A 24,379-nucleotide genomic window follows, 5' to 3' on the forward strand; every position below is an offset into this window, starting at 1 on the left:
GCTCATCACACAGACTTCCGCCGTCACTGTCCCCAGCACCTCCCACTTCCGTTCTCACCTCAGCCCGTGCCAGTGGGGCTTCTGCCTTCCTGCTCCCCTGAATCTGCTCTTGTCAGGGTCACTGACGACCACCTAGTCACTAGGTCAGTGGGACCTTCTCTTTCCTCCTCTTCCTTGGCATCATTAGCTCTGGACGGAGCTGGCCCTCTGTCCTGGAAATGCTCTCTGCTCCTGGCATCTGTGTCTTTGGGATCTCCGGATTTTCCTCCTTCCCACAACTCTCCTTCTCAGGCTCCTTTGGTGGCCCGTCTCCCCTGCCACCATCCGAATGTCTGTCGGAGCCGCAGGCTTGCCCTCTGCTCTCCGCCCTCCCCTGAGATCTCTCTAAGTCCTTTGTCCCTTGACCCTGGAGCGTGTATCTCTGACCCTGACCTCTGCACTGGGCTGCGGACGTGTGACTCTGACTGCCTACCTATGATCTCCCCTTGAATGCCTAACAGTCTCAGCAAGCTTCCTTTGATTCAGGCCCACGCTGTTTTTCTCCATCATTGCCTCCTCTTACAACGGCTCTGTGATCCAACTAGTTGTCCAAGCTAAAATCTTAGGAGTTACGTTGATTTCTCTCCTTTTTTTTCACCTTTGCAGTCTTACCATCAGCACATCCTGCTGGTTCTATCCTTAACGCATGTCCTGCTCGGTCTCCTCCTCGCACCTCTTTGCTGCCTCTTGGCGCAGTCCACCATCCCCCTGTCTGCTCTGGCTGGACGGCGTGGCCTCCCTACGGTGGCCAGAGGCAGCTTTCACATCGGGCCATGCGTTTCCTCCGCTTCAGCATGCTGCTGTATCGAGCGGCCCCCAAGCCCAGCTGGACCCGGTGCCGCTCAGCCCCGGGCCTCGATTCCTCTCACCGCCCACCACCCCACGGCCCTGTCCCTGCAGCCCGCTGGCCTTGTCCGTCCTCAGCCTGTTTGTATTTATTTGCCGTTCCTTCTCTAGAATGTTCTTCCTGGACCCCTGCTGATGCTCCAACTGTCTTTGTCCGGAAAGGCCGTCCTTGACCTCCTACCACCCTTCCAGGTGCCCTCCAGCCCCCTCGCCTGCTTTACTTTTATAGCGCTCATCCCTACCTGGGCCTGTGTTGCATTCGTATTTCATTTGTCTCCTGTCCTGGAAGTCCGTGAGGGTGGGGGCTTTATCTGGCTTGGTCATCACGGCCTCCCGGCCTCTCCCAGTACCTGGCACGCAGTAGTGGGTCAGTAAATCTTCGGTGAGGAAAGAGGAGAACAGCCATCCGTCCAGGGGCCTGGCCTGGGAATGGGGGTGTTGGGCAGAGTGCGGTGTAATAAGGACGGAGCTGGAGCGTGCTGGGGCGTGGAAGAGGGAGGGCAGGGGAAGGCTCTGGCCGATAAGCAGGTAGCACCGAGAGACACGGTGAGGAAGAATGTTCCAGACAGAGACACGCCTCCAGGGAGAAAAGAGGACTGACTCACGCCCCTCATGCCGGGAGGGGGAGAAGGGCGCCAGAGGGCACAGAGGTGACAAGCGGGGTGGGAGGCGAAGGGCGAGGAGACCCAGAGGATGCCGCCTGTGGCATGGGCCCCTGGGGGGCAGGGTGGTGAAGTGGGGCAGGGGCAGTAGGGGAACCAGTGCTAGTTTAGACACCGGGAGGTGGGCTGGAGTTTACACAGAGGAGTTTTTCAGGGCTCCCTGGTCCAGCCCAGAAGGAAAGGCCACCGCATGTGCCCTCTTGCGTGGGATGTCGAGACACTGGATCGGGGGGCCCCGAAAAACCGCTGGCTGCAGGGGGGGAGGAGGGGCAAAAGGCTTTGCCCCTGACCCCCCCAACCCCCACCCCATGCCAGGAATGACACCCCAGTGAAGTTCACACCGGGAGCAGATTAATCACAGGACTATCAGGGTTGCGTTCCCAACATCGGGCTTTTTTAGCTTCCAGCTCTGATACTTCAAATACCTCTGCAGATTCCCGTGCACAGATGGGGAACTGGTGGCCCAGAGAGAGCCAGCATCTAGTCAAGGGTCCGAGCCAGGTCTCTCCAGCCCCTGCCCCGGGGAGGGGAGCATCTCCCCTTGGCAGCTGTGACCTGTAGTCACTGACAGCCAAGCCCTTCTCGCTTCTCTCTGTACCTATTTGGGAAGACACTGCAGTCCTTTGAATTGTCAGGCTGCAATTTGCAGACTCTGTATTCGGTGCATTTGCTCTGACGGGTAGCGTGCTGTCTCGAGATGGCACCTGTTCTCGCTCTGAAATAGCGCTGAGCTCCCTGAAGGGGAGGGGGCTGCTCACCAAGAACCTCCCCCCACCAACTGTGGCTTGTCAGAATCAGGGAGAGGGAGTGCACTGCCGCAACAGAAGAACATGGGTTTGGGCTCTTGAAAGCCCTGGGAAAGCCCTTTCCAGCGCCCCCATTTACTAGCTGAATGACTTTGGGCAAGTTGCTTTACCGCTTGCAGTCTGAGTCTTGGGTATAAAATGGGGAAACAATGCCTGCCTCATAGGGCTGTTGGGAGGATTAAACAAGACAAAGTTAAAGAGTTCAGTATCAGGCTGCCATGGATGGTTGTGCAGGGTGGGCACTGCACAAAGATACCTAGCCAGCAGGTCACTCTCACTTGATAAGCCATGTGACTGGCACATGGCCTAATTTATCTGGAGAAAAAGGTACTTTTTCCTAATTTGCACAGAGGTGTCATACCCTCACCGGGTTCCTACCCAGTGTGGAATAAATAAACCACTCTGTGGTCCCCTGAGACTCTGCACCAGGTTCGAGAGGAGCCCAGGGCTGCCAATCGCTGAGCTGGGGCTGCTTCCCTGCTTGCTGGGCTGGTGGAAGCTCTTGCAGGATGTCGGGACCTCCCTGGGCTCCTGTTCTCTTGAACACCATCAGCACCTGGGGAGGAAAGGCAGTGTTAGCTGGTGTGAGCTGAATGCAAGGGCCTTATCTTGTACTGGCCAGTGGTGCCGGGGCTCAAAGTACGATGGCCTCCAAGAAAGACGCCATGGCCCCGACAAAGCTCTGGAGGGGGTTCAGGCCAACAGGAGAGCCCGCTGAGGGACAGGCTTGCGGAGAAAGGCTGGCAGGGATGCACGCGGGCCCCTGGGCACGCTGAAATGAGGCCTCCGCAGCCTGCAAAGCCAGAGCCCAAGTCTGGGGAGGAGGAGGGCTGTCGTGGTCACCTCTGCCGTTGTCTTCTCCCTTAGGGGAGGCCATCACCCACTGGTCAGGCAGCAGGGGCTGCCCCCCCGGCAGTCCCTGAGGGCACCGAGATGGGGCAGGACGGACACAGCTTGGTGCCAGTCCCGGATGTGGCTGCCGGAAGCCAAGTGGCATCTGAGATGCCGCTGGGCTGACCAGCTCAGACTATTTATACCTGTGAGGTGCCAAATGTGATACTGAGCCCCTCGCCTCTGAGCTGGGCAGAGATCACCTTTCCAGAACTGGAAGAAGAGACAGTGACTAACTCACCTTGAGAGGCTAATGGAGTTGAGAAGGTGGGAGAAATTGCTTTTCTCAGTCTTATAGCAGGTTAAGGGGAAGCTTGAGCTGTTTCGAGGGAGATCCAGGACTTCAATAAAAGGGCATTTATTGGTGATTTCTAATAACGCAAAAATCACATAACCCCATTACAGAAAACATAAAAATACAGAAAAGTATTTTTAAAAATCGTGCATGGTCCCATTACTCAAAGAAGCCCACTGTTAGTGCCTTGTTACGGCCTTTCCCTTTGCCCCGGGCTTTCACATATGTATGTCCCATTCCTTTGGGAGATCACAGTGTTGTAACTTGCATTTTCCACTCAGCACTGTCATGCGAGCATCTTCCCATGTCATTCCACAAAGAAACCGGAAGCCTCATTTTTGACATCTGCATAGAAGTCTGTGTCCAGGCCAAACAAGGATTACCACGGCTTTTCCCAGAATGCAGGACGCAGGTGTCCTGTCAGGAGCAGAATGCGGGGGCAGGCTTGGCAGCGCTTGTTACAATCTCATTTCCCCAAGTTAGGTATCTTTAGAGACTGGTACGGAGCAGGGCAGCCCAGAGAAGCAGAGCCCAGGTCGGATGGGGACGTCAGCAAGAGCTATTGGCTCCATTTTCAGCTGGGAAAACGAGGGCTGTCGCCCTAGGCAGGGCGTGGTTTTGATGGCTTGGCTGGGGTACCACGTGGAGTGTTTTCAGGGTGGCTGGGCTTTGTCATAGTCGTGCCTTGTGAGACACACAGACGTGGGAGTCATTGCCAGGAAAGAAGAGGGTTTTATACCCACAGATGCCCAGAGACAGGAGGCACGCCACACCATTGGGGAGCACCCGGGTGGGGGGGTGGTCAGGAGCAGAGGGAGTGACGGGAAAAAGTGGGCAAGAGCCTCTACTGTGGTTTCTGTGGAAGAAACAGGTGAGACAGGTACACAGGCTTGGGAGTCATCAGTCTGAATAATTTCACTGGGCTCCGGGGCATAAAGGCTGCCCCTAGTTGTCTGGTACCTGGCCCTGGGATGATTAGGGCAGGGGGAAAGAGGCCCCCCATGGGAGGTAGTGGTGGTGGGGGGGGTTGTGAGCTCTGGATTGGTTTGTTTGCATAAGAAAGGTGCTCACAGGTGGTTACCATCTCAAGGAATTGGCTAGCCCTGGGAGGGACAGTCTCCCCAGGGTCAACAAGGCCCAGATGTTAAGGCCTCAGAAACACAGTTTATCCGTGGGTCTGCAGCAGAGACGGGTGATCAGGGACGTCCCCGCATCCAAGCAGAGCACAGCACGGGCTCTAGCCACGGGGTGGCGGGGAGGGGTTTCCTGGTAGCCGCGGAAGAAGGATGCCAGCCAATGAGACAGCAGAGAAACTTCCTGAGGGTACTTGTGCCTGTCCCAGCTCTGCCATCAGCCAGCCGAGGAGCCATAAGCAAGTCGCTGACTCTCGGGCAACTCTTGCCCTTTAATGGCAGGAGAAAGGAGCAAGAAAGGAGTGAACATTTCTTGGGCACTTGCTGTGCGCCGGGCATTGTCCTGGGACTTTCTCTGAATTTCTCATCAATATCTTCTCTCAACCCTGTCACACATGAACTGCACTTTTTGTGTGTGTGTATTTTACAGATGAAGAAAGTAAGGCTCACAAAAGTGATGGGCCTAGGGTGGCTTATGGGGGGTGGGGAAGGACTGTGACCCCGTTCTGAAAGCCTGTCCACCGAATAGCCACCAAACACACGGCACAAGACCATTTGGAATCACTGTACCTCCCGGTTCCCTGTATGGGTGAGGTTGGGGATTCAGGAGAGAGGGAGACCGAGGGGAGGCTGCCAGAGGTAAGGCGGGGAGGGCCTTATGGAGACATTGGAGGGGCTGCCTGATGGCAGGGTGGTGCTGCCTGGTCTTTGCGAGTTTCTTCCTCGTCTTTGTGGATCATCCATCGACAGTCATATTCTGGCTTGGTTAGTGAGTGGGAAACACTGAGGGATCATATTGTAGTGCTGCGTGGGCCCTTGGCTATCACGTAGTTCAAACAGATTATTTTAAGGAGGAGAAAGAAGAGGCCCAGAGCAGGCAAGCGATTGACCAAAGTCACACAGCTGGCTTAGCGGCATAACAAAGATGTGTCTGCAAGACTCCCAGCCCCCTGAGACCACTGGGGTAAGTCTCTCCTAAATAACTCCTGCACCATATGAATCTGGAGCTTTTCTTTGTAGCAGCCTGAGATCATGGATTCAGATGACCCAGTCGATTCCAAAGGACTTAGTGCCAATGGCTCTGGTTGCAAACGATGATCTTTGTGATAAGACACCAGACCTCATTTATTGTTGTGTGACTGGAAGATGATGTGAGTTACAGCCAAGGTCATGGACTTTTCTGGTGGCCTCATCCCTTGTTCTTAATTGTAGGTAACAGAATCCATTGAGCTAGTGAAAGCAGAAAGGGATTTATTTAGGGGAAAGAATATAATATATAATAATAATAAATAATATATAATAATAAATATAATGCATTTATATATAAATACAATATGAGGGTGTGGTGCCACTGCAGTTTATATATAATATATAATAATAAATAACATATAATAATAAATGTAGTATATTTACATAGAAATATAATCATGAGGGTGCTGCTACCACTGCAGTTTCCAAGAGCCATGCCGCTTCTGCTACATTCGCACCAGCAAAACAGTGCCTGGGGCCGCGTCATTCTTTACCTATTATAACAGCTCTGAATCAGTCTCATGTAAACGCTTCTGATTGGTTGAACCTAAATTGCATCCACACCCTAGCTGCAAGGGAGTCTGGGAAATGTAGTTTTTAGCTTTCCAGCATCTGTAGTACAAAAGGTACAGAGGTAACAAAGACAGAATCCCGGTGTTTGAGATATTCACAACACCGTTTGGAAGGGAAAACAGATACATAAACAGACTGTTATAATACAGTGTTATTTGCTCTAATTAACGACGTGGATGGAACTAGAGGGTATTATGCTAAGTGAAATAAGTCAATCAGAGAAAGACAATATCATATGATCTCACTGATAATGAGGAATTTGAGAAACAAGACAGAGGATCATAGGGGAAGGGAGGGAAAAATGAAACAAGATGAAACCAGAGAGGGAGACAAACCATAAGAGACTCTTAATCTCAGGAAACAACCTGAGGGTTGCTGGAGTGGAGGGAGTGGGAGGGATGGGGTGGCTGGGTGATGGACATTGGGGAGGGTATGTGCTATGGTGAGCGCTGTGAATTGTGTAAGACTGATGAATCACAGACCTGTACCCCTGAAACAAATAATGCATTATATGTTGATTTTAAAAAATGTTATATTTGCTTTTAATTAAGAGACAAAGTAAGAGGGACCCCAGGAGTGAGGGTCAGAGAAGGCTTTGCAGAAGTGGGGGCATTTGAGCTGGGTACTGAAGGATCAATTTGGGTTTGTCAGATGAGAAAGACAGACAAAGGAGTTCCAAAACACGGGGAAACAGAAAAAGGTGAGTGTGATATTTTGGGAATCCACAATGCCTAGTTCTTAGGAATTCTACTTCAATTCTTTCATGACATGAAAACAAGGAGCCAATTTCATTTTGTCAATAGGAGCCAATTTATTGTATAAAATGTTTTAATATTTAAAAATATTACTTAAAAGTACTGAAAAATATAACTTTAACCCTTAACCATTAAATTATATGAAAATTAAGAACAAATATTTTAAAATATATAATTTGAAGAGTTAAATATGATACTATATACAAAAGTTATTTAAATACAGGTATTTTAAGAAGAAGCCACTTTATTGGGTAAAATGCCTTTCTGTGTGTAAAGCAGTACATCCATGACACGGAAATGAGGCGTGTGAGAACACATGGGAAGTAGCCACCCCCATGTGTCGGGAAGGTTTCTGGGAAGTGCTCAAGGAATGATTTTATTTTAAATCCTCAGTCACGGCCCACAGGGCCCGGGAGAAGCCCTGGGTACCGCTCCCACTTCTGATTCGCCAGAGCCACCTGTCGCCAGGGCACTGACCCCGCATTTAGAGTGGCTCAACCCTGCAGGCTTCTGGATTCTCTGGTGTTGAGCTGTTCCAGGATCCAATCCCCCAGCCTTTTCTGAGCAACCTCCAGAGAGAGAGGCTGCGAGGACAGGCCCCATCCTGCCTCCGTGGCTGAGCTCAGCAGTGAACGGCTATATTTTATGTCTGTGGGAACCCTCCACCCACCAGCCATCGGGCAGGTACTCTTCCCTCTCTGGGCAGGTGGGAACTTCAGGTGTGAGAGGGGGCAGCTTTAAAGGTCTCCTCACCCAGTGGCTGTGGGAGGCCACAGGGCCCTTTTCAGGGGACACCAGCTGTCCTTATAGGTGAGTAGCCTCGAGTCAAAGTGCAGGCTCACGTCCCAGCTTTGTCATCTACCATCTACGTGGCTCTGGGCGAGTGAGTGAACTCCAGATGCTCATGCTGATCACTTACCCCGTAGGCTAGTTCTAAAGATGAAAAGTGGATGCATCCACAGCAAGCACTTGGCCTGAGGTAAGGGCTCAGCAAGCACTGGCTGGAACTGGATTCTGCGTGGAGCTACAGAAGGGACCCTGAGGTGGCTCTGGCATGCGTGGAGCCCGCCGGTGTTGGGAAGGGCTTGGGCTCCCCTGTGGTGGGACCCAGCCCAAGCCTGGCCTGGTCCTACTGCTCATGGGACCTGAGCTCCATCTCCTTAGCCTCAGCTTTCTCAGCTGCCAAATGGGGAGAAAGAAATGTCAGCCTCACCTAGGCACAGCATGAGCATGAGGGTCAAGTGAGCTACTGACTTGTAGAAAAAGCAGCAGATCTTAGCTGTGCTCTTGTCCCATGGGGAGGAGAAAGGGGCAGGAAAGGGTTGAAAGTGCTGCCTCACCAGAAGCTCGAGAATGAGACCATGCCTGGGGCATCCTCCCCCTTCCCTTCTCTTTTGCAGCCACTAATTTGGAACCAAACCTGCTTCTGAATGTCATGATTTGCTGAGATGAGTTCATGCCTTGTAAAGGCTTACACTCCTGGGGTAGTGGGGTGCTGGGAGTAATCAACCACCCAATGATCAAGCCAGAGGGCCCCAGCAGTCCTGGGGGCCCCCCACCATCTGCTGGGGTGGGGCTGGTGCGCTCTGTTAATTTGACCAGGATCGACCCGCCCCCACCAAGAGCCCCACAGTCCCCCCCCAAAGTCTGGCTGGCTTCTTCGCGTAGTAACCTCTGTCCCTGTTGGTTCCCAGGTACTTTGAATTTTACGAGGGCCCGTTTGAATATAACTCCACGAGATGCCTGGAGCTGAGGCACGAAATCTTGGAAGTGAAGGTGCTGTCCATGTGAGTGTGGCTGGGGTGGGTGGTGGGCACCTGGGATGGGGCAGGACCCCACAGAGTGAGAATGGCAGGCAGGACCCCGGGGCTGGGGGGGGAGGCAGGTGGTGGGGGCACGGACCCCACAGAGCGAGAATGAGATCTCCTTCCCCCGGGCCTCCGGCATTTGGAGAGCAGGGATAATTGTGCATTCTATGAAAAAAAGGCCAAGTTTGCAAGGTCACCTCTGGTGACTCAGGGGATTCAGTCCCTGTCTCAATTACCAGTTTCCGAGACATCATCCCCAGGCTCCTCCCGTATGGAAACCGAGAGAGCACGGGAGCATCTTACCTGAAATTCAGGACTCTGAGTGGAGGGTTAAGCAGTGCCCTCTTGCTATGGCCTTTTCAACATTTTATGGTCATTAGTTAAAAACTTTTTAATTATTTAAATGATACAGCATTCAAGTGGTACAAAAAGGCGTATAGTGAAAATTCCCCTCACAGCCCCTCGGTCCTCCTCAGAGGCACCCCGGGTGTCCTTGTGCATCTCCCCAGAGTCCGCATCAACCAGCACCTGTGCACGGATATGCTTTATTTATTTATTTTTTTTTCACAAATCACAAAAGAACTGTAGTTTCTGCTCCTCACTCAACAGTACAACACCTATGGCTCTTTTACAACCTATGGGAGAAAAAGCACATTATACGCTGCACATTTCAGTGAGTGGGAGCTTCCGCCAGCCTTCTCTCCCACATGGGGCCGCCACGAATTCATCACCCGCCGAGAGGAACGTTGTTGTGCTCATCAGGGCATTGGGTTTCAAGTAAAATTCATATGTATTTGCAAACAGTCCTATCTGGATGTGGAAGGACTATAGTTTATTCAGACTCAGGTGGTGTTGGGGGCTCTTGTGGACTCATGGGCCCCCGACACAATCCTGGGATCACGGTCCGTGGCCCCCAGGCAGCAGCCGCTGCGCCTTTCGCCATTTGACACGATTCCCATGCAGTGTGGGTCATAGACGGAGCATGGGCCTGGGGGGCTGGCAGACCTGGGATCTTACCAGCTCTGCATCTTTATACAAATTACTTAACCTCTCTGAGCCTTTCCTTACCTATAAAAATTGGGACACTATTACCTAGCTCTTACAGGTCACCACAAGACTAGTTGAAATAAGGTATGTGAGAGCAGATAGCCCTGCAGTCCACGCCCACAGTAGCACATATAATAGGTGCTCCATCAGTGCTCATATGCCTCCCTCCCTTTTCTTCCCCTTCTGGACCCACCCCCAGGGGCAGTAGCTGCAGCAGGTTTTCGGGGCTGTCATTCAGAATCCAGAAGTTTAGTAGCTGCAGGGAAGCTCCCAGGACGCGTCCAGCTGGGGCTAGCTGCGTTACGGTCCCTGAACTAACCAAAGGGCTCTGTACCCTCTCTAGAGGTAAACGCGGGAGGTAGCTCACCCTCCCATCAACCCCACCTAGCCCTGCGCTGAGCGCACACCGTGCACCGTGGTCCCCGCCCTCATGGAGCTCACAGCCCAGCAGGGAAGCAGACAGTAATACCTACTTACCCTAGGGACACAAGGGGATGGCAGGGAACTGGGCTTGGGCTGGGGCGGGGAGGGGTTTTTCAGGCAAAGCTTCTCTGAGGAAGGGATGCTGGTGCTCCTGTTGGAAGGGCGGTCAGGAGGGAAGTAGGCCAGGAAGGTTCCAAACTGAGGGAACAGTCTGTGCAAAGGCCCTGTGCCGGGAAGAAGCCTGCTGTGTCCCCGCTCTGAAGGGTCAGGGCAGCTTGAATGCCAGTGTGTGTGGGGTGGGGGGACACGGGAGCCATGTTGCTGAAGGGGCAGACGGGGGCCCGACCTGGTGAGGCCATGCAGTGCGGACCGGGATTCAGATTCTGTCACTGTCTGAGGGCCGCGGGAACCCATGGGAAGACTTTAAGCAGGTGGCGGTGGCGCGTGTGTGATGTGATCGGTGAGGAGTTGGGATTTAGTGGCAAACGTGGCCATCTGGACCTCAGGCACGAGCCAAATTCATCAGCTCCTAAGCAGAGATCCTTTGTCTTTTCCCGGAATTCAAAGACCTCGGGCCCTTAAATGTGCCATTCTGGAAAGCCAGGGCTTGTTAACAGCATGCCTTAGTGTCCTCAGAGGTAAATAAATTCGTTTTAAATTATAAAATGCAGATAGTTTCTTCATGGTCACCTCAGAGTCTAGACCCGAAGATCTGAGAGACCCCATAAGTGGGCCATCGTTCTCGGTGACTTCCCGTTCCTCTAGCCATGCACTGCCTCTGTGTTCGAGTTAGCCCCTCTGTGAGCTGACGAGAGCCGCCATAACCAAGCACCACAGGCCGGGCACTTTGGTAGATCCCACAGCTCCGGAGGCGGGCGGTCTGAGATCGAGGTGCCGACAGGGTTGGCTGAGGAGGCCTCTCTGCTTGGCTTGCTGATGGCCGCCTTCTCCCTCCGTCTTCACATGGACTTCCTTCTGTACCTGTGTCCTCGTTTCCTCTTCTAATAAGGACATCCGTCATACTGGATGCGGGCCCACCCTAATGGCCTCATTTCAGCTTAACCACCTCCTTAAAGACCTTGTCTCCAAAGAGTCACATTCTGAGATCTTAGAGGTTAGGATCGCAACATAGGAGTTTTGAGGGCGAGACGATTCAGCCCCTGACAGTCCCTATCCCAGCTTCCACCCGGGCCCTGCATCACAATGTTGTGGGTGGGGTGAGGAACCTCACCTTTCCCATGATCGGTGCCCACCTTTGTCCCTCGTCAGGGACGCATGTTTGGTGCTCTGCATGTTAGGCTGGAGCTCTCCTCTCTGCCTTGCGGCATCCGCTCTGGTCTCCTGAGCTGAGCAGCTGTCCCAGCTGGTGACCCCTGGGCCTTGCGCCACCCTGTGTCCTTCACCTCCGCGAGGTCCCTAGACCCTGGGAGTCTGGGCCCTGGTGGCCCTGGGGCTGTGAGAGGAGAGGAAAGGCGGAGGCTCTTTGCGGGGCACGGGCATGAGGCTGACGTCTCCTTTCCTGGCCCCGCAAGCTGAAGCTCGGTGGGACCTCCAGGGCTGACATCAGAGATCCCAGAGGCCAGCCTCGGACTTGAATGGTCCTAGCATCAGCCGGGTACCTGCGGGCCTCATTGTGCTCTGGCCCGGGGCCATGAGCGCTGCTCCCAGTGGAGACTCTGAGTCATCGGGGAAAGGTTAAGTCGCCATCTGTGTGTGGAGGGGGCTGCGCGGCTGGGCTGGGAGGCCCTTAAGGCGTAAGAATGTCAGCCTGCATTCTGAGGAGACAGGGAGGGGTGTGATTCATCTGGGAATGATTCTGATCCAAAATTGCTGCAAACACTGGTAGAAACCAGTTAGCCGGAAAATTCCCACATGGAGAAGACCTTGGTCCCTGACGATGGCAGACGCAGGAGGAGTTACTCTGTGCTGATTTATTAGGAAAGGCGTCATCACTAATACTTGTACAAATTATTTATTTGAAGGTAGTCATTCTAGAGTCTCTTGGTTTTGGAGCCAGTTCCTGCCACCAGGTGGGGGTGGTGTCTGGGACGTCACCCTGGGGGCTCTCCTGCAGCCCCTTCCCCATCTTTCTGGGGTAGGGAGGCCTGCGCTGCACCCAGGAACAGAGGCTGGGAGGCCCCTTCGTGCCCAGGCGTCTCTGAGCCCCCGAGTCTGAGCCTGCACGGGCTCAGGACGTGGGCAGGGCACATATAGGAGAGCTGGGTGGAAACAGGAGGCCAGCGGAGGAACGGGGGAGAAAGAACAGAGATGGTCACGATCACCTCCTTATCCTCACCATCTGTTGCACATGACAGGAAAAATCAAGTAGGATCAAGAAGCTGGTAATAATAAAAAGCCACTGTCCCCTGCCCCACACCTTCGCCCTGCAGCCTGCTCCTTTGGACTCTGGCTGTTTCTTCTGGTCATTACCTCCACACCTCTCAGTAACACGCACCTGCTGTTATTTCTCAACTTACTGCCGCGTGCACTGACGTCCTGCCTTGGTGGGTGAGGATTCAGCCCCCTTATGCCACCCCCACCCCCTCCCCACTCTTCTGGGTTGGGGGATAGTGCTATTTTTAGTTCTTCTGTCTATAGATTGCCTGAGTAACTTATTTCTGGTTCTACCAAATACTGGCAGTATCTCTTGAGCCTGTACTTTGTAAGATGGGGCTATTAAAATCATCCCTATGTTTTGGTTCCTGTCGTCCGTGTATTTACCTTTAAAAGGTCATTCTATTGGTACCCATAACAAGCCTTTTTTGGGGGTTTCCTCTCTAGGTTGACTCTAAAATTTAAAGAACAGAAAATAGTGATTCTCCTTCCTTTCTTGTACATCCTCCCCCTCCCCTTTTTTTTCCTGGAGCTTCTACTCATCTTTTCCCTCTTGAACTCTTTGTCTCTATTATGCCCTATTTCGGGTTTCTGCTTGCCTCTCCAACCAGCCTTCCCCTCAGAGTTTCTCTTTATCCTTGTGCTCCAGTGTGGACAGCCTGCTCTCTTGCTGGGCCAGACGCCAATGTCCTGGGAACTTCCCTTCCCTGCCTCCTCTGCTTGGATTCAGTTTTGTGGAGAACCCATAGCTACTTCTTGTTTACACCTTCATTTTGCTTCTACCCATCTTCCAGTCATTTCCAAATGATTGGTAGGAGGTCAGGTTTTGAGTTCTATGTCTAAATGACTTAATTCTTCCCTTATACCTGATTGTTGGTTTGGTGGGGTTGGAATTTTAGGAGAAAATCATTTTCCCCCCGAATGCGCTGAAGACTTCCCCCATCGCCTTCTAGTATCCAGGGCGATGGGAGCATGATGCCACCTGCTCCTTTGGAGGCGACCTGTTTTCTTCTCTCTGGACTGTTTCCGGATCCTGTGGTTCTGAAATGTCTGGATGATATGCTTCAGGATAGACAGCTGTTGGACCTCTTCATCCGGGGCTCATGTCCAAACTCTTGAACGTTCTTTTGGATTTTTAAAATATTGCCTAGGGCGCCTGGGTGGCTCAGTTGTTAAGCGTCTGCCTTTGGCTCAGGTCATGATCCCAGAGTCCTGGGATGGAGCCTCGGATCGGGCTCCCTGCTCCGCGGGAAGCCTGCTTCTCCCTCTCCCACTCCCCCTGCTTGTGTTCCCTCTCTCGCTGTGTCTCTCTCTGTCAAATAAATAAGTAAAATCTTTAAAAATAAAATAAAATAAAATATTTCCTTCTCTCCATTCCTCTCTACTTCCTCTTTCTGGTCCTTCTAAGGGTTGTACACCGGACCTTCTGGATCGCTCATGTAGCGCTCCCTGTTTGATGCCATTTTTTTCTGTCTCTGCCCATTGCTTCCACTTTCTGAGAAAAGTCCTTGACTTCATTTTCCAGTTCTTTTAACGAACTTGTTCCCACCCCAGAGCTCTTTCTTTGTCCTCAGAGCAATCTATTCCTATCTTTAAGGATGTCATGTCTTTTAGACTCTCTGGAGACACTAAGTAGAGTATTTTAAAGTTGTATTTGGTTCTTCCAATATTTTTCTCTTTGGATATTTTTTTTTTAAAGATTTTATTTATTTGAGAGAGAGAACACAAACCGGGAAGAGAGGCAGAGGGAGAGGGAGAAGCAGACTCCTCGCTGAGCAGGGACCGCCCCCCCCCCCCCCCCCCCCGCCATGCAGGGCTCGATCCCAGGACCCTGGGATCATGACCTGAGCCGAAGGCAGACTGACTGAAGACAGACGGACGGAGCCACCCAGGTGCCCCTCTCTTTGGATATTTTAACTGATGGTTTGTCTTCATCTGTTTCCTTCCAGTTGACCAGGTGATCCTTGGTTATCTTATTCATATTTAAATTTAGAACAATAAAAAGCTGTTAGGAACTCTGTAGGAGAGCAGGCCTTCTTCAAGAGTCATTGTTGGAGATGCTACTCCTTTTGCTGTTAGAATGTCCAAAGCTTTTCACTGGGAATGATAATTTGTTTTTGTTTTTGTTTTTGTTTTTGTTTTTTGGTAGGAACTGACAGTCTGATTCAATCCGTCCCCTCCCTCTGCTGGACACTGAATATTTGGCTGCTGTGGGGGTGGGTTTGATGGTTCTGGATACAGACTTACAGCTGATGCTCATTTTCAGCACCATGCCCCATCTCCACCCTCCACCCCCTTTAAAAATGGCCCATGGGGTTGGACTCTGTCTCTGGGCCATGTCACCCTCCATATGACCCCCCTCCTCCTTCCACACACTTGTCGAAATCTCTCTTCCACTGAACTCCCCCCACTGCCATCATTCTATTCATCTGGTAGGTCTATAACTTTTTTATTCCTCTTCTGGAATTTTAGTGGTGTCTGCAGAGAAAGGAGATCAGAGCCTGGGGTCAACCCCTCATCTTTAAAGTAAAGGTGATCTCTACATTTGTAAAGCAATTTATAAAGTATTTTTATGCATATTATCTCATTTGATCTTTCTGACAACCCTGGAGATTAGCAGGGCAGAGGTTATTATATCCGTTGTACAGATAAAGCATCCAAGTCTCAGAGAGATTCAATGACTTGTCCAAGGTCACACTGCAAGTTGGGGATGGAGCCAGGATTCAAGGTTGGGTGTTCAGGCCCCAGCCTTTGTCCAGCGTGTGACAGGCATTGGGGGCACAGAGAATGGGACCCAGATGCTTGACAGTTGGACTTGGGACTCCGGCCTGCAGTCCTGCGAGGACTATTTCCAGGAGGTATCTGAGGCACTGGCCATGTCGGGTGCTGTTCTAGGGGCCTATGGGTTGCAGAGAGCAGGGGAGGGAAGAGTGGGTGAGGCGGGGGGTGCTATGTAATGCCTCTCTTCTGATGTCACATTAACCTGAGACATGAGGGCTACTGTGGGAGGTTTGGGGAAGCCAGAAGGAAGGCATCAGCTTGGAAGGAGGGGTTCCTTCCAGCTCCTTAAACCTGCCAACTAAGTTCCTGCCCCAGTGCCTTTGTACTCACTTTTCTCTTTGCCTGGAATAGTCCTTCCCCAGATGTGTACATGGCTCACACCAGCCATTTCAGTTCTTTGTACAAAGTTCTCCTCTTCAGGGAAGCCTTCCCTGACCAACCCTTCTGAAACAGTCACTTTTTAGTTCCTTTACCTTGCTTCATTTTTCTTCATAGCACTCACCTCCCCCTGACATGGCATTATTATCTGGTTTCTTTTTCTTAGTTGGGGTAATAACACTTGACACGAGATCTGCCCTCTTAAGCGTATAATCCAGTATTGTTAAATGTCGCACTAAGTTGTACAACGGATCTCTAGCACTTATTCATTAGATAAGTAGATAGTGGAGCAGCCAGAAGCTCCCCCTTCCCTTTCCCAAAGCCTCCAGCAACCACCATCCTACTCTCTGTTTCTCTGAGATCGACTATTTAGATGCTTCATGAGTGGAATCATGTCATGTACATCCTTCCGTGACCGCCTTATTTCACGCAACACAATGTCCTCCAGATTCACCCAGCTTGTCACCTATGGCAGATTGCCTTCTGGTGAAAGGCTGAAGAGTATTCCACTGTACATCTATAGCACATTTTCTTTATCCATTCACTCGTCAGGGGACATTTAGCTGGTTTCCATGCCCTGCTTACTACTGAATAATGCCGCAGTGAACATGGGAGTGCACCTAGTTCTTTTCCCATCCTGATGGCAATTCTTTTGGGTATATACCCAGAAGTGGAGTTGCTGGATCATAGGGTAGTTCTATTTTTAATTTTTGGAGGAAGCTCCATGCTGTTTTCCATGCTGGCTGTGCCAGTGTGCATTCCCACCAGCACTGTGCCAGGCTTCCCTTTTTGCCACATCCCCGCCAACGCTGGTGATCTTTTTTGTTTTCTTGATTTTAGCCATCCTAACAGGTGTGAGATGATATCTCGTTGTGGTTTCAATTTGCCTTTCCCTGATGATGAGTGATGTTGAGTGCCTTTTCATGTGCGTGTTGGCCGTCTAGATGTATTCTTTAGAGAAATGTCTGTTCAAGTCTTCTGCCCATTTTATTTTTATTTTTTGTTTAATTTTTATAAAAGATCTTATTTATTTATTTGAGAGAGAGGAGAGAGAGCACGAGCGGTGTGGGGGGCAGAGGGACAGAGAGAAGCAGACTCCCCGCTGAGCAGGGAGCCTGATGCAGGGCTCAATCCCAGGACCCCGGGATCATGACCTGAGCCAAAGGCAGATGCTTAACTGACTGAGCCACCCAGGTGCCCCACTTCTGCCCATTTTAAAATCAGGTTATTTGGTCTTCTGCTATTGAGTTGTAGGAGTTTCTTATCTATTTTGGATTTTAACCCCTTATCAAATATATGGTCTACAAATATTTTCTCCTGTTTTGTATGTTGACTTTTCACCCTGTTGTGGTCCTTTGCTGTATAGAAGCTTTTTAGTTTGACATCCCATTTGTCTATTTTTGCTTTTGTCATTTGTGCTTTTGTTGTCATATGCATACATATCTGTTTTCCATTTGCCTCCTTACTAGTATTTAAGCTCCATGGGAACAGCGGGCTGTTTTGTTCTCTGCTCTATCCCCAGTTCCTGCCATATAGAGGAGTTCAATCAATAATTATAGACTGTATTTGAACTCAGACTTATGGATTCATTCACTAATTTATTGATATGCTCAACACTTATTTCCCACACATTGGCCGTGTGCCTTAGCACTGGATTTATGGGAGTGACCTCAGACATGACCCCCTGACCCCACAGTATTTACTATCTTGTGGGAAAAATTAGGAGTGAGTAAGGACAGGTTATGGGTTTTACAAAAGGGAAAAGTCAGGGGATCATGAGCAAGCATCCTCATGGCAGTGCAGTTTAACCATAAAAATAACTTCCCTCTCTCAGGAACTTTCCGTGCGCACTTCCCATGCCTAGCCCTTTATTGTATCATTTTATTTAATAATCTTAACAAATCTGGGACTGTGAGTGATAATCTATTATTATGCTCATTATATAGATGAAGCTCCGAGAGGTCAAATACCCTGTCTGAAGTCCCTTAGTTAGGAGGTGTCTGAACTGGGTCCAGGGCCCAGCTCCTCTTCTGGCTCCAAAATCCACACACTTTGCTGCCATCCGGTATGACTTCTCCGGCAATCACCCCTCCCCGCACCAGTCATGTGTGCGTTCCTTCTGTGGGGGAGGCTTGCCCTCTTTGGGAGCAACTGTTTCCCCGCCAACAAAACACAGGGGACCCAGCTCTGTAGAATGAACCTGGTTTTTACTTTACGGTTAAGTGAGTATTTGCCCTGTTTTTAGAATCAAAGACCTCTTTGAGAAGCCAATGAAAGCTTCAGATTCTCCCCTAAGATACGCACATGGGTGGACAGACAGGGGATTTTGTCTATAATTCGGGGCGTTCCTGAGTTCCCTTAAGGCTGGTGGCTCCGTTGACAGAACTGACAATGAGGAAGGTGGAAGGCATGCTTGCAGGAGAGCGGTTGGCTATCTCTAGGAATGAGCAAGGCCCCAGATGCCGGAGCAGCCACAATACCCCAAATAAGAAAACACAGTTCGTGGAAAGGACCAGCCCAGGATGTGGCCCCTGGGGAGCAGGAAGGGAGGTTTGGGAATGCCGACACTGTCCAGCCTGGCCCCTCTCACGTGCTCTTCTGTCCTCGCCTCCCAAAGGGTGAAGCAATCGGAGCTGTTCGACAGATGGAAGAGCCTGCAGATGTGCAGATGGGCGATGAATATCTCTGAAGCCAACCAGTTCAAGTATCTGTGATTTGTCTGCCCTCCCCAGCCCTGCCGTGGGTGCTGTTCTCCTTCCTGCCACCCCGGCCCGCAGGGCCCCGCCCCGGGCTCATCTTCCCCTGAGCTGGCCCCGCCTGGGCTTTGGGATCTGGGCCATGGGGAGGTTCTGACTCAGTGCACAGGCTGAGATGGGCACCTTGCTGGCGGCTGTCCCCCACATTCCGGCCCTTCGTCCTCACGGCAGCCCCGCGGGGTCGGGGGTGTTGTCTCCACGACAGCCCGTCACAGTGCCGTGCTGGGCTCCATGTCTCCAGCAGGCCTGAGCGAGAAGGCGCACTGAGCATCTCCTCTGGCCGCCCCCTGTCACCAGCCCCTCGTGGCGCAGCCTGCACCAGACGTGTGAGGCCTGCTGCAGATTCGTCTCTGATTGCTTTCTCACCCAAAGTGATAGGTTATAAGCTCCCAGAGAGGCAAGAGCTGTAGCTTCAGGTTCCCCTGTCTGCGAGAGCTAAGCAGCCAGCAGGTGTCCACAAATTCCTTTTGATCGGTGGGAACTGTAGGGTCTCTCCTTCGCTGAACTCCTGTGAGCTCTCAGTATTGTTGTGGTGCAGATGGAGCTCACGGGGTGGAATCGGTGGGATTCTAGGAACGTGTGCATGAACCGGAGGCAGGCAAGTCAGGCTGGAGTTCACATGTACGGAGGAGCCGTCAGCATGCAGCCGTCCTACCCGGGAGGCTGTGGAAAGCAAATGACACTCAGCATTTTGTCTTTTCCTTCGAAGTCATTTGTTCCAGTTCGCTGCAGTTCCGGGCCCCATCTAGGGACCGAGTTGTGCTTTTAAGTGGCACATTTCTAGAAATGAGGATGTCTAGCGTGGTAACCCCTGAAGAGCAGGTGCCAGCAGCCCCGACCCAGAGGCCCCGATGAGCCTGCGGATTCCTGGCTAAGGCCCCACATGCCCCCATCATAAAAGTTGAACGTGAACTTGGAGCAGAGTGCTGGGAAGCGGGAACAGGGCCAAGATCTGTGTGGCAGGTGCCACCCCAAATCTGCCTCTTAGCAAGAGGTGTTACGGTGGGCACTGCATGGGCAGACGCCCCCGGGGGTGGCTGAGGCCTGAGCATCCTGGTGGTGTGGCTCATCCACACCCAGCCTAGACGAGGTCCATGAGATGCAAAAGGATGTTGTCCGGGCTGAGAGCTGAGAGAGGCCCAGAAGTCTCCTTGCTGGGATTCACAAATCTAAGGGAATAAGGAAGCAACAGGAAGGTGAGGTGACAGAAGAAAAACGAGGATGAGTGTGGGGGCCTTCAGCAGGGATCAGCCGGCACTATCCTGGGGAGAGGCTCCAGGGCAGCTGGGACCCTTCCGGGGGCGGCGGGGGGGGGAGGGGAAGTAGTGTCAGGTGTGGAAAAGGGAGATGACATCAGGTCTTGCTAGGCTCTAAATGGAAAAACCTTCAAGGCCACTGGGTGGCCTCCCTTTGCTCTCGTCACAAGCTCATTAAACCGTGATGAGATTCTTAACTCAGGCTTGTAAGAGCCTGGCACGGTGAAGTGGGTGGCGTGGAAGGGGTGTGCTAGAAGAGGGACATGAGCTTTCCAGTTGTAGGAGAGGGGCCCTTTAACTGAGGCCTTCCCCCACCCTACTGCCTACAAATAGACACACTGGCATTCTGGTTTACGTATCAGTCATTCGTGAACTTGGTTAATGGGAGTCAGTCTCCCTCTATGGAGTACTCTCCAGCAGGCTGACAAGATTGAGTTCCTGGACCAGCAAAGCTAAATGGGCCAATGCTGACCCATGGCCTCTGCCTGGCCCCCACTCTGGGAGGCCTTAGTCACATTCTGAAACTCAACACTCCACAGGAAGGGCCTCTCTCTGTGACCAGCAGACAGCTAAGCGCCCCAGTGAAATCCTTGCAAGAGAGAAAGTCATAAAAAATAATTTTATAACCTTCCTGGCTTTGGCAACCTACAGTCACAGAATTACAGAGGGTCAGAGGTGGACCAGCCAAGGCTGCATTCTACAGACGAGGAAGCTGAGGTCCAGCCTGGGGAAGACACCTGACCAGGGCCCCACCGCTGGTGGGAGCAGACCAGAAACTAGCACCCAAGCCTCTTGACACCAGGGTGGCACCCCCAAGTTTCCATCCCAGACCTTGGAGGGGAACTTTCCAGAAAGCTCCTCCTCAAACGGTGGTGGTGGTCATCATCCCAGCTCCATGGAGAAGGTGTCCCATCCCTCCTGGGGCCTCCTAGGTGCTGCATGGGACTGTGTCTGGAGCCAGTGTTGGGGGGAGGAGGCCAGTGTGGACTTGGCACCCACTGCTGCTTCTGGAAGAAATGGAGCCTTGTGGGCTCAAAGCCCCCATGTGAGAGAGCAGAAGTTGGCCTGCTTTGTTAGCTGTGGAGGGCTTTGGGCCCCCAGGGCAGGGGAGGGCGGGGCCCAGGGCCCGACCCCTCACCAGGCCTCAGAGAGGGAGTGACCAGGTGGAGCACTAGCTCCGACCCAAGGGATGACGGATAACTCTGCCGTCTCTGGCCTGGCCGGCTCCCAAGTCTGCCTCAGCAGCTACCTTCTCCCTAGGAGGGTTTATTTTTTTATTTTTTATTTTTGTAAAGCCTACTTGCATCATCTGAGCTTTAACCCTTCTGTAGCTTGTGTTTGAGTATTTTTTTGTGAGTGAAAGCCAGCGCCTTTTTTTTTTTTTTTTTAAAACAGTGAACTCCTGAGAACCTATTTTGGAAATCAGTCAGACTCCTCTTTCTGCAGGAAGTGGTCCAGCATCAGCCCACCAGCCCACTTTCTGATGACCCCCCTTCCTAAAACTCTAAATGATTGAAATTGCACGCTTCCATTGACCATTTTGTCTTGGGTTTTTCCTCCCCTGAGACAGGGTAAATGCCTTGTTTATAGTCTGCTAGGGGCCAGGAACCCAAGGATGAGCTCTCTATCCCCAGATTTCCATCAAGGCTGGAGAAACATTTCCAGCAAGTAGTAGAATGCTTAGTGGATCTTGATGAGCGCCCGAGTGAGGCGTGATTCATCCCACCATGGCCAGCAGCTGGCTGTCCACACTCGTGTGACTAACACCGGGCAGGATCCAGAGAGGCAGGGTCCCTGCCATCAAGGGGCTTTCATTCAGGCGGGGAGGGAGTCGGTAGGTGATGAAGTAGGTGGTATCCAGTCTGGGCACCAGGTCTTCGGAGGCCAGTGAGGTCCGTGGGGTGGGAAGCTGGGAGCTCACGGGGAGCAAGGACGGCGTGAGGAGAGGAGGAAAGGCCCAGGCACTGGGAGGCATGTTGAAGGCAGAAGAACAGCATGAGCAGGGGTGTGGGGTGGGGGGTGAGTGCAGGAAGGGGTGGGTGGGAGAGCACGGAGCTCCCTGATCACCTTGAGGAGCCTCAGTTCCATGACCCCCCTGTTCTTCCAGAAGCTTGGCTCTGCCCCATGTCACCTGTCTCTCCCGCTCTGTCTCCTGCCTGGCAGGTCCACTCTGTCCAGGTGCTGCAATGCCCCCTCCTTCCTCTTCACCACCCAGAAGAACACCCCCCTGGGGACGAAGCTCAAGTATGAAGTGGACACGAGCGGCATCTACCACATCAACCAGGAGATCTTCCGCATGTTTCCCAAGGTGCTGCTTTGGGCAGGGCAGTCTGGGCGGGGCAAAGGGGCGACCCCATATGGCCCTATGCGGCCCTGCCCTTGGGGTGTGGTATCCCTCTGCCGTGCCCTCCGCACCCACCGTCCTGGCTCTGGTTGGCTCAGCAGACTGCCCTCCAGGGCTCCTGTCTTGGCCCAGTGAATACCAACTGGCTACTCTTTGAGTGACTTTGCTTATCGAATTTTGGTTATTGCGTTGCTTGCCGAGGACATCCTGAAGATACCTGGGACAGTGATTAAGTCTCCCACTGGAGGCAGGCGCAGGAGGAAAAAACGTTCATGCAAAGGTGTGCCCAAGAAATCACAAACCAGTAGAAAGCAAAGCGAGAAAGATTGATCTCACGTTGGCTGACCTTGGATGGTTATGTTATGATGTCTTCCAAGGCCTCAGTCTCCCTGTCCGTAACACTGGAGTTTGGGCTAGGAATAGGTGTGGCCACTCATAACAGAGAATCTCACTTAAACAAGTTAGATGTTAATTGTTCTCCTTTACATAAAAGAAGTCTGGAGCTGGGTTGTTCTTCAGGGCTAGCACGTGGCTCCCTGGCCACCAGGGGGAAGAGGGTAAGTGATCCCCCTGTGTGAACGGCTCAGGTCACTGAAGGCTGGGCATATGCACTCACCTGTGGCCTGATCGCGGCATCAGACTCTCAGAGAAGGGGCCCTGGAACCTGCATTTTCAGCTCATTCTGATGGTTATCATCTAAAGGGAGGAAGATTTCACTGGATGTGTGCATAAGCACCTCCTGGAGACTGCTGGGTCCAGAGCAGGACTTAGTGGGTCCAGTGTGTAGACATGCTGAATGGGGGCGTGTTCAGGTCTTTCTGGATGAAATCCGAGGGTCTGGGCTGCCCTGCTTCCACGGGAGGGCTCATGAAACAAAGCCTAGGGCTCCCTGCGTTCTGGTACTTGCACAGAGGGTCACACAGACTCTCCCCCATCACAGCGCTGGAGGATGATGGATACAAGCCAGCTTCTACGAGGTGGGTCTTGCAAGGCCCGGAACGGAGTCTAGGGACAGCAGGTGGATTTGCATCTCGTGCGGGTCGTGCCCGTGGGTGACACACAGCTCGGTTATGACATATGGGTCCACGGAGGGCCATGGGTTTGGACTGCCGAGGCCCAGGGAGTTAGAGCAGCGTTGCCAAATGTTCCCTGGAAAGGGCCGGAGAGTAAACATTTTAAGTTTTGCAGGCCATATGGTCTCTGTCACAGCTATTTACCTTTCTGGTGCCAGCACGAAGCGGCCACAGACCTCCGTGAGCCAGTGAGGGTGGCTGGGCTCCAGGAACACTCTAGTTCCTATTAGGCACTGAAATGTGAACCGCACCTAATTTTTACATGTCACAAAATCTTCTTCTTTTGATTTTCCCCCCAACCATTTACAAAGATAAAATCCATGCTTAGCTCTGGGGCGGGGGGTGGGGGGATACAGAAATGGGCAGGTCTGATGTGGCCCAAGGCCGGAGGCCATAATGAGCCACCCCTCCCCCCAATCAGATCCTGTGACGTAGAAGTATTGCCTCAGGGTAAGTCTTCCTTCGGGTTTGTATAAAATACAGCTTCTTGGGTTTGTATAAAATACAGCTTCTTGGTCTCCTACCCCCGCCCTAGAGATTCTGATTCCATGGTTCTGGGATGGAGCCCAGGAATTTCTATTTTCAGAAAGTACTCCAGGTTGTTTTTGATGTGCAGAAGTTTGGGAAACACTGACATAGAACATAAAGGCCTCCCTCTCTCCAAAGATAACTTTGGTGTTTTCCTGTCCCTGGTGGAAGTCAAGCAGTGCCGTCTTCCCCACTGGCTCTGAGATACCCTTCCCCCACCCCCACCCCCCGTGGCCCCTGGGCCCGTCCCTCCAGGGAAAATGGGCCTTGAGGGACAGCTTCCCACAGAGAGACACAGCCCCTCCTGCAGATCTAGCCTCCTTCCTGAGGGTCCGCTGTGGTGTGATTTTCCATGACGCCACCTGGCAGCGGGCCCCACTGGAAGCCCAAGGTGCCGCCAGGGCCACGGTCATTCAGGGCTGGCCAGCTGCTGTGTGCTAGGTGGGGAGCCCCGCAGGGTCGTGGGCCCCCGGGGGGGAGCTTCGGGGCCTCATGACAGTAATAACAACCTGGTCCCCGTGCAGAGATACCCGTGGGTCAAGCACCGCACTGGGTAGGCTTTTCGTTTACACCACCATGGGGACCTCTGGCAATGTTTGGAGACATTTTGGTCGTCGTGATA

At 52.3% G+C, this 24,379-nt stretch overlaps 1 protein-coding gene across 4 annotated transcripts in view; it reads left to right on the plus strand.

Annotated features, from left to right (window-relative positions):
- Positions 1-24,379, plus strand: part of ST8SIA5 (ST8 alpha-N-acetyl-neuraminide alpha-2,8-sialyltransferase 5) — a 54,307-nt gene that overhangs the window by 22,630 nt on the left and 7,298 nt on the right. For 2 of the 4 annotated variants that reach the window (XM_036107599.2, XM_036107601.2), the window contains 3 exons: positions 8,724-8,816; positions 18,418-18,504; positions 21,976-22,120. In XM_036107599.2, coding sequence (XP_035963492.1) covers positions 8,724-8,816; positions 18,418-18,504; positions 21,976-22,120 — 325 coding nt within the window. The remainder of the gene's footprint in view (positions 1-8,723; positions 8,817-18,417; positions 18,505-21,975; positions 22,121-24,379) is intronic. The other 2 variants (XM_036107600.2, XM_036107605.2) reach the window with 1 other exon arrangement.

The sequence above is a fragment of the Halichoerus grypus genome, chromosome 13 (genome assembly GCF_964656455.1).
Source record: "Halichoerus grypus chromosome 13, mHalGry1.hap1.1, whole genome shotgun sequence".
NCBI classification, from domain to species: Eukaryota; Metazoa; Chordata; class Mammalia; order Carnivora; family Phocidae; genus Halichoerus; species Halichoerus grypus.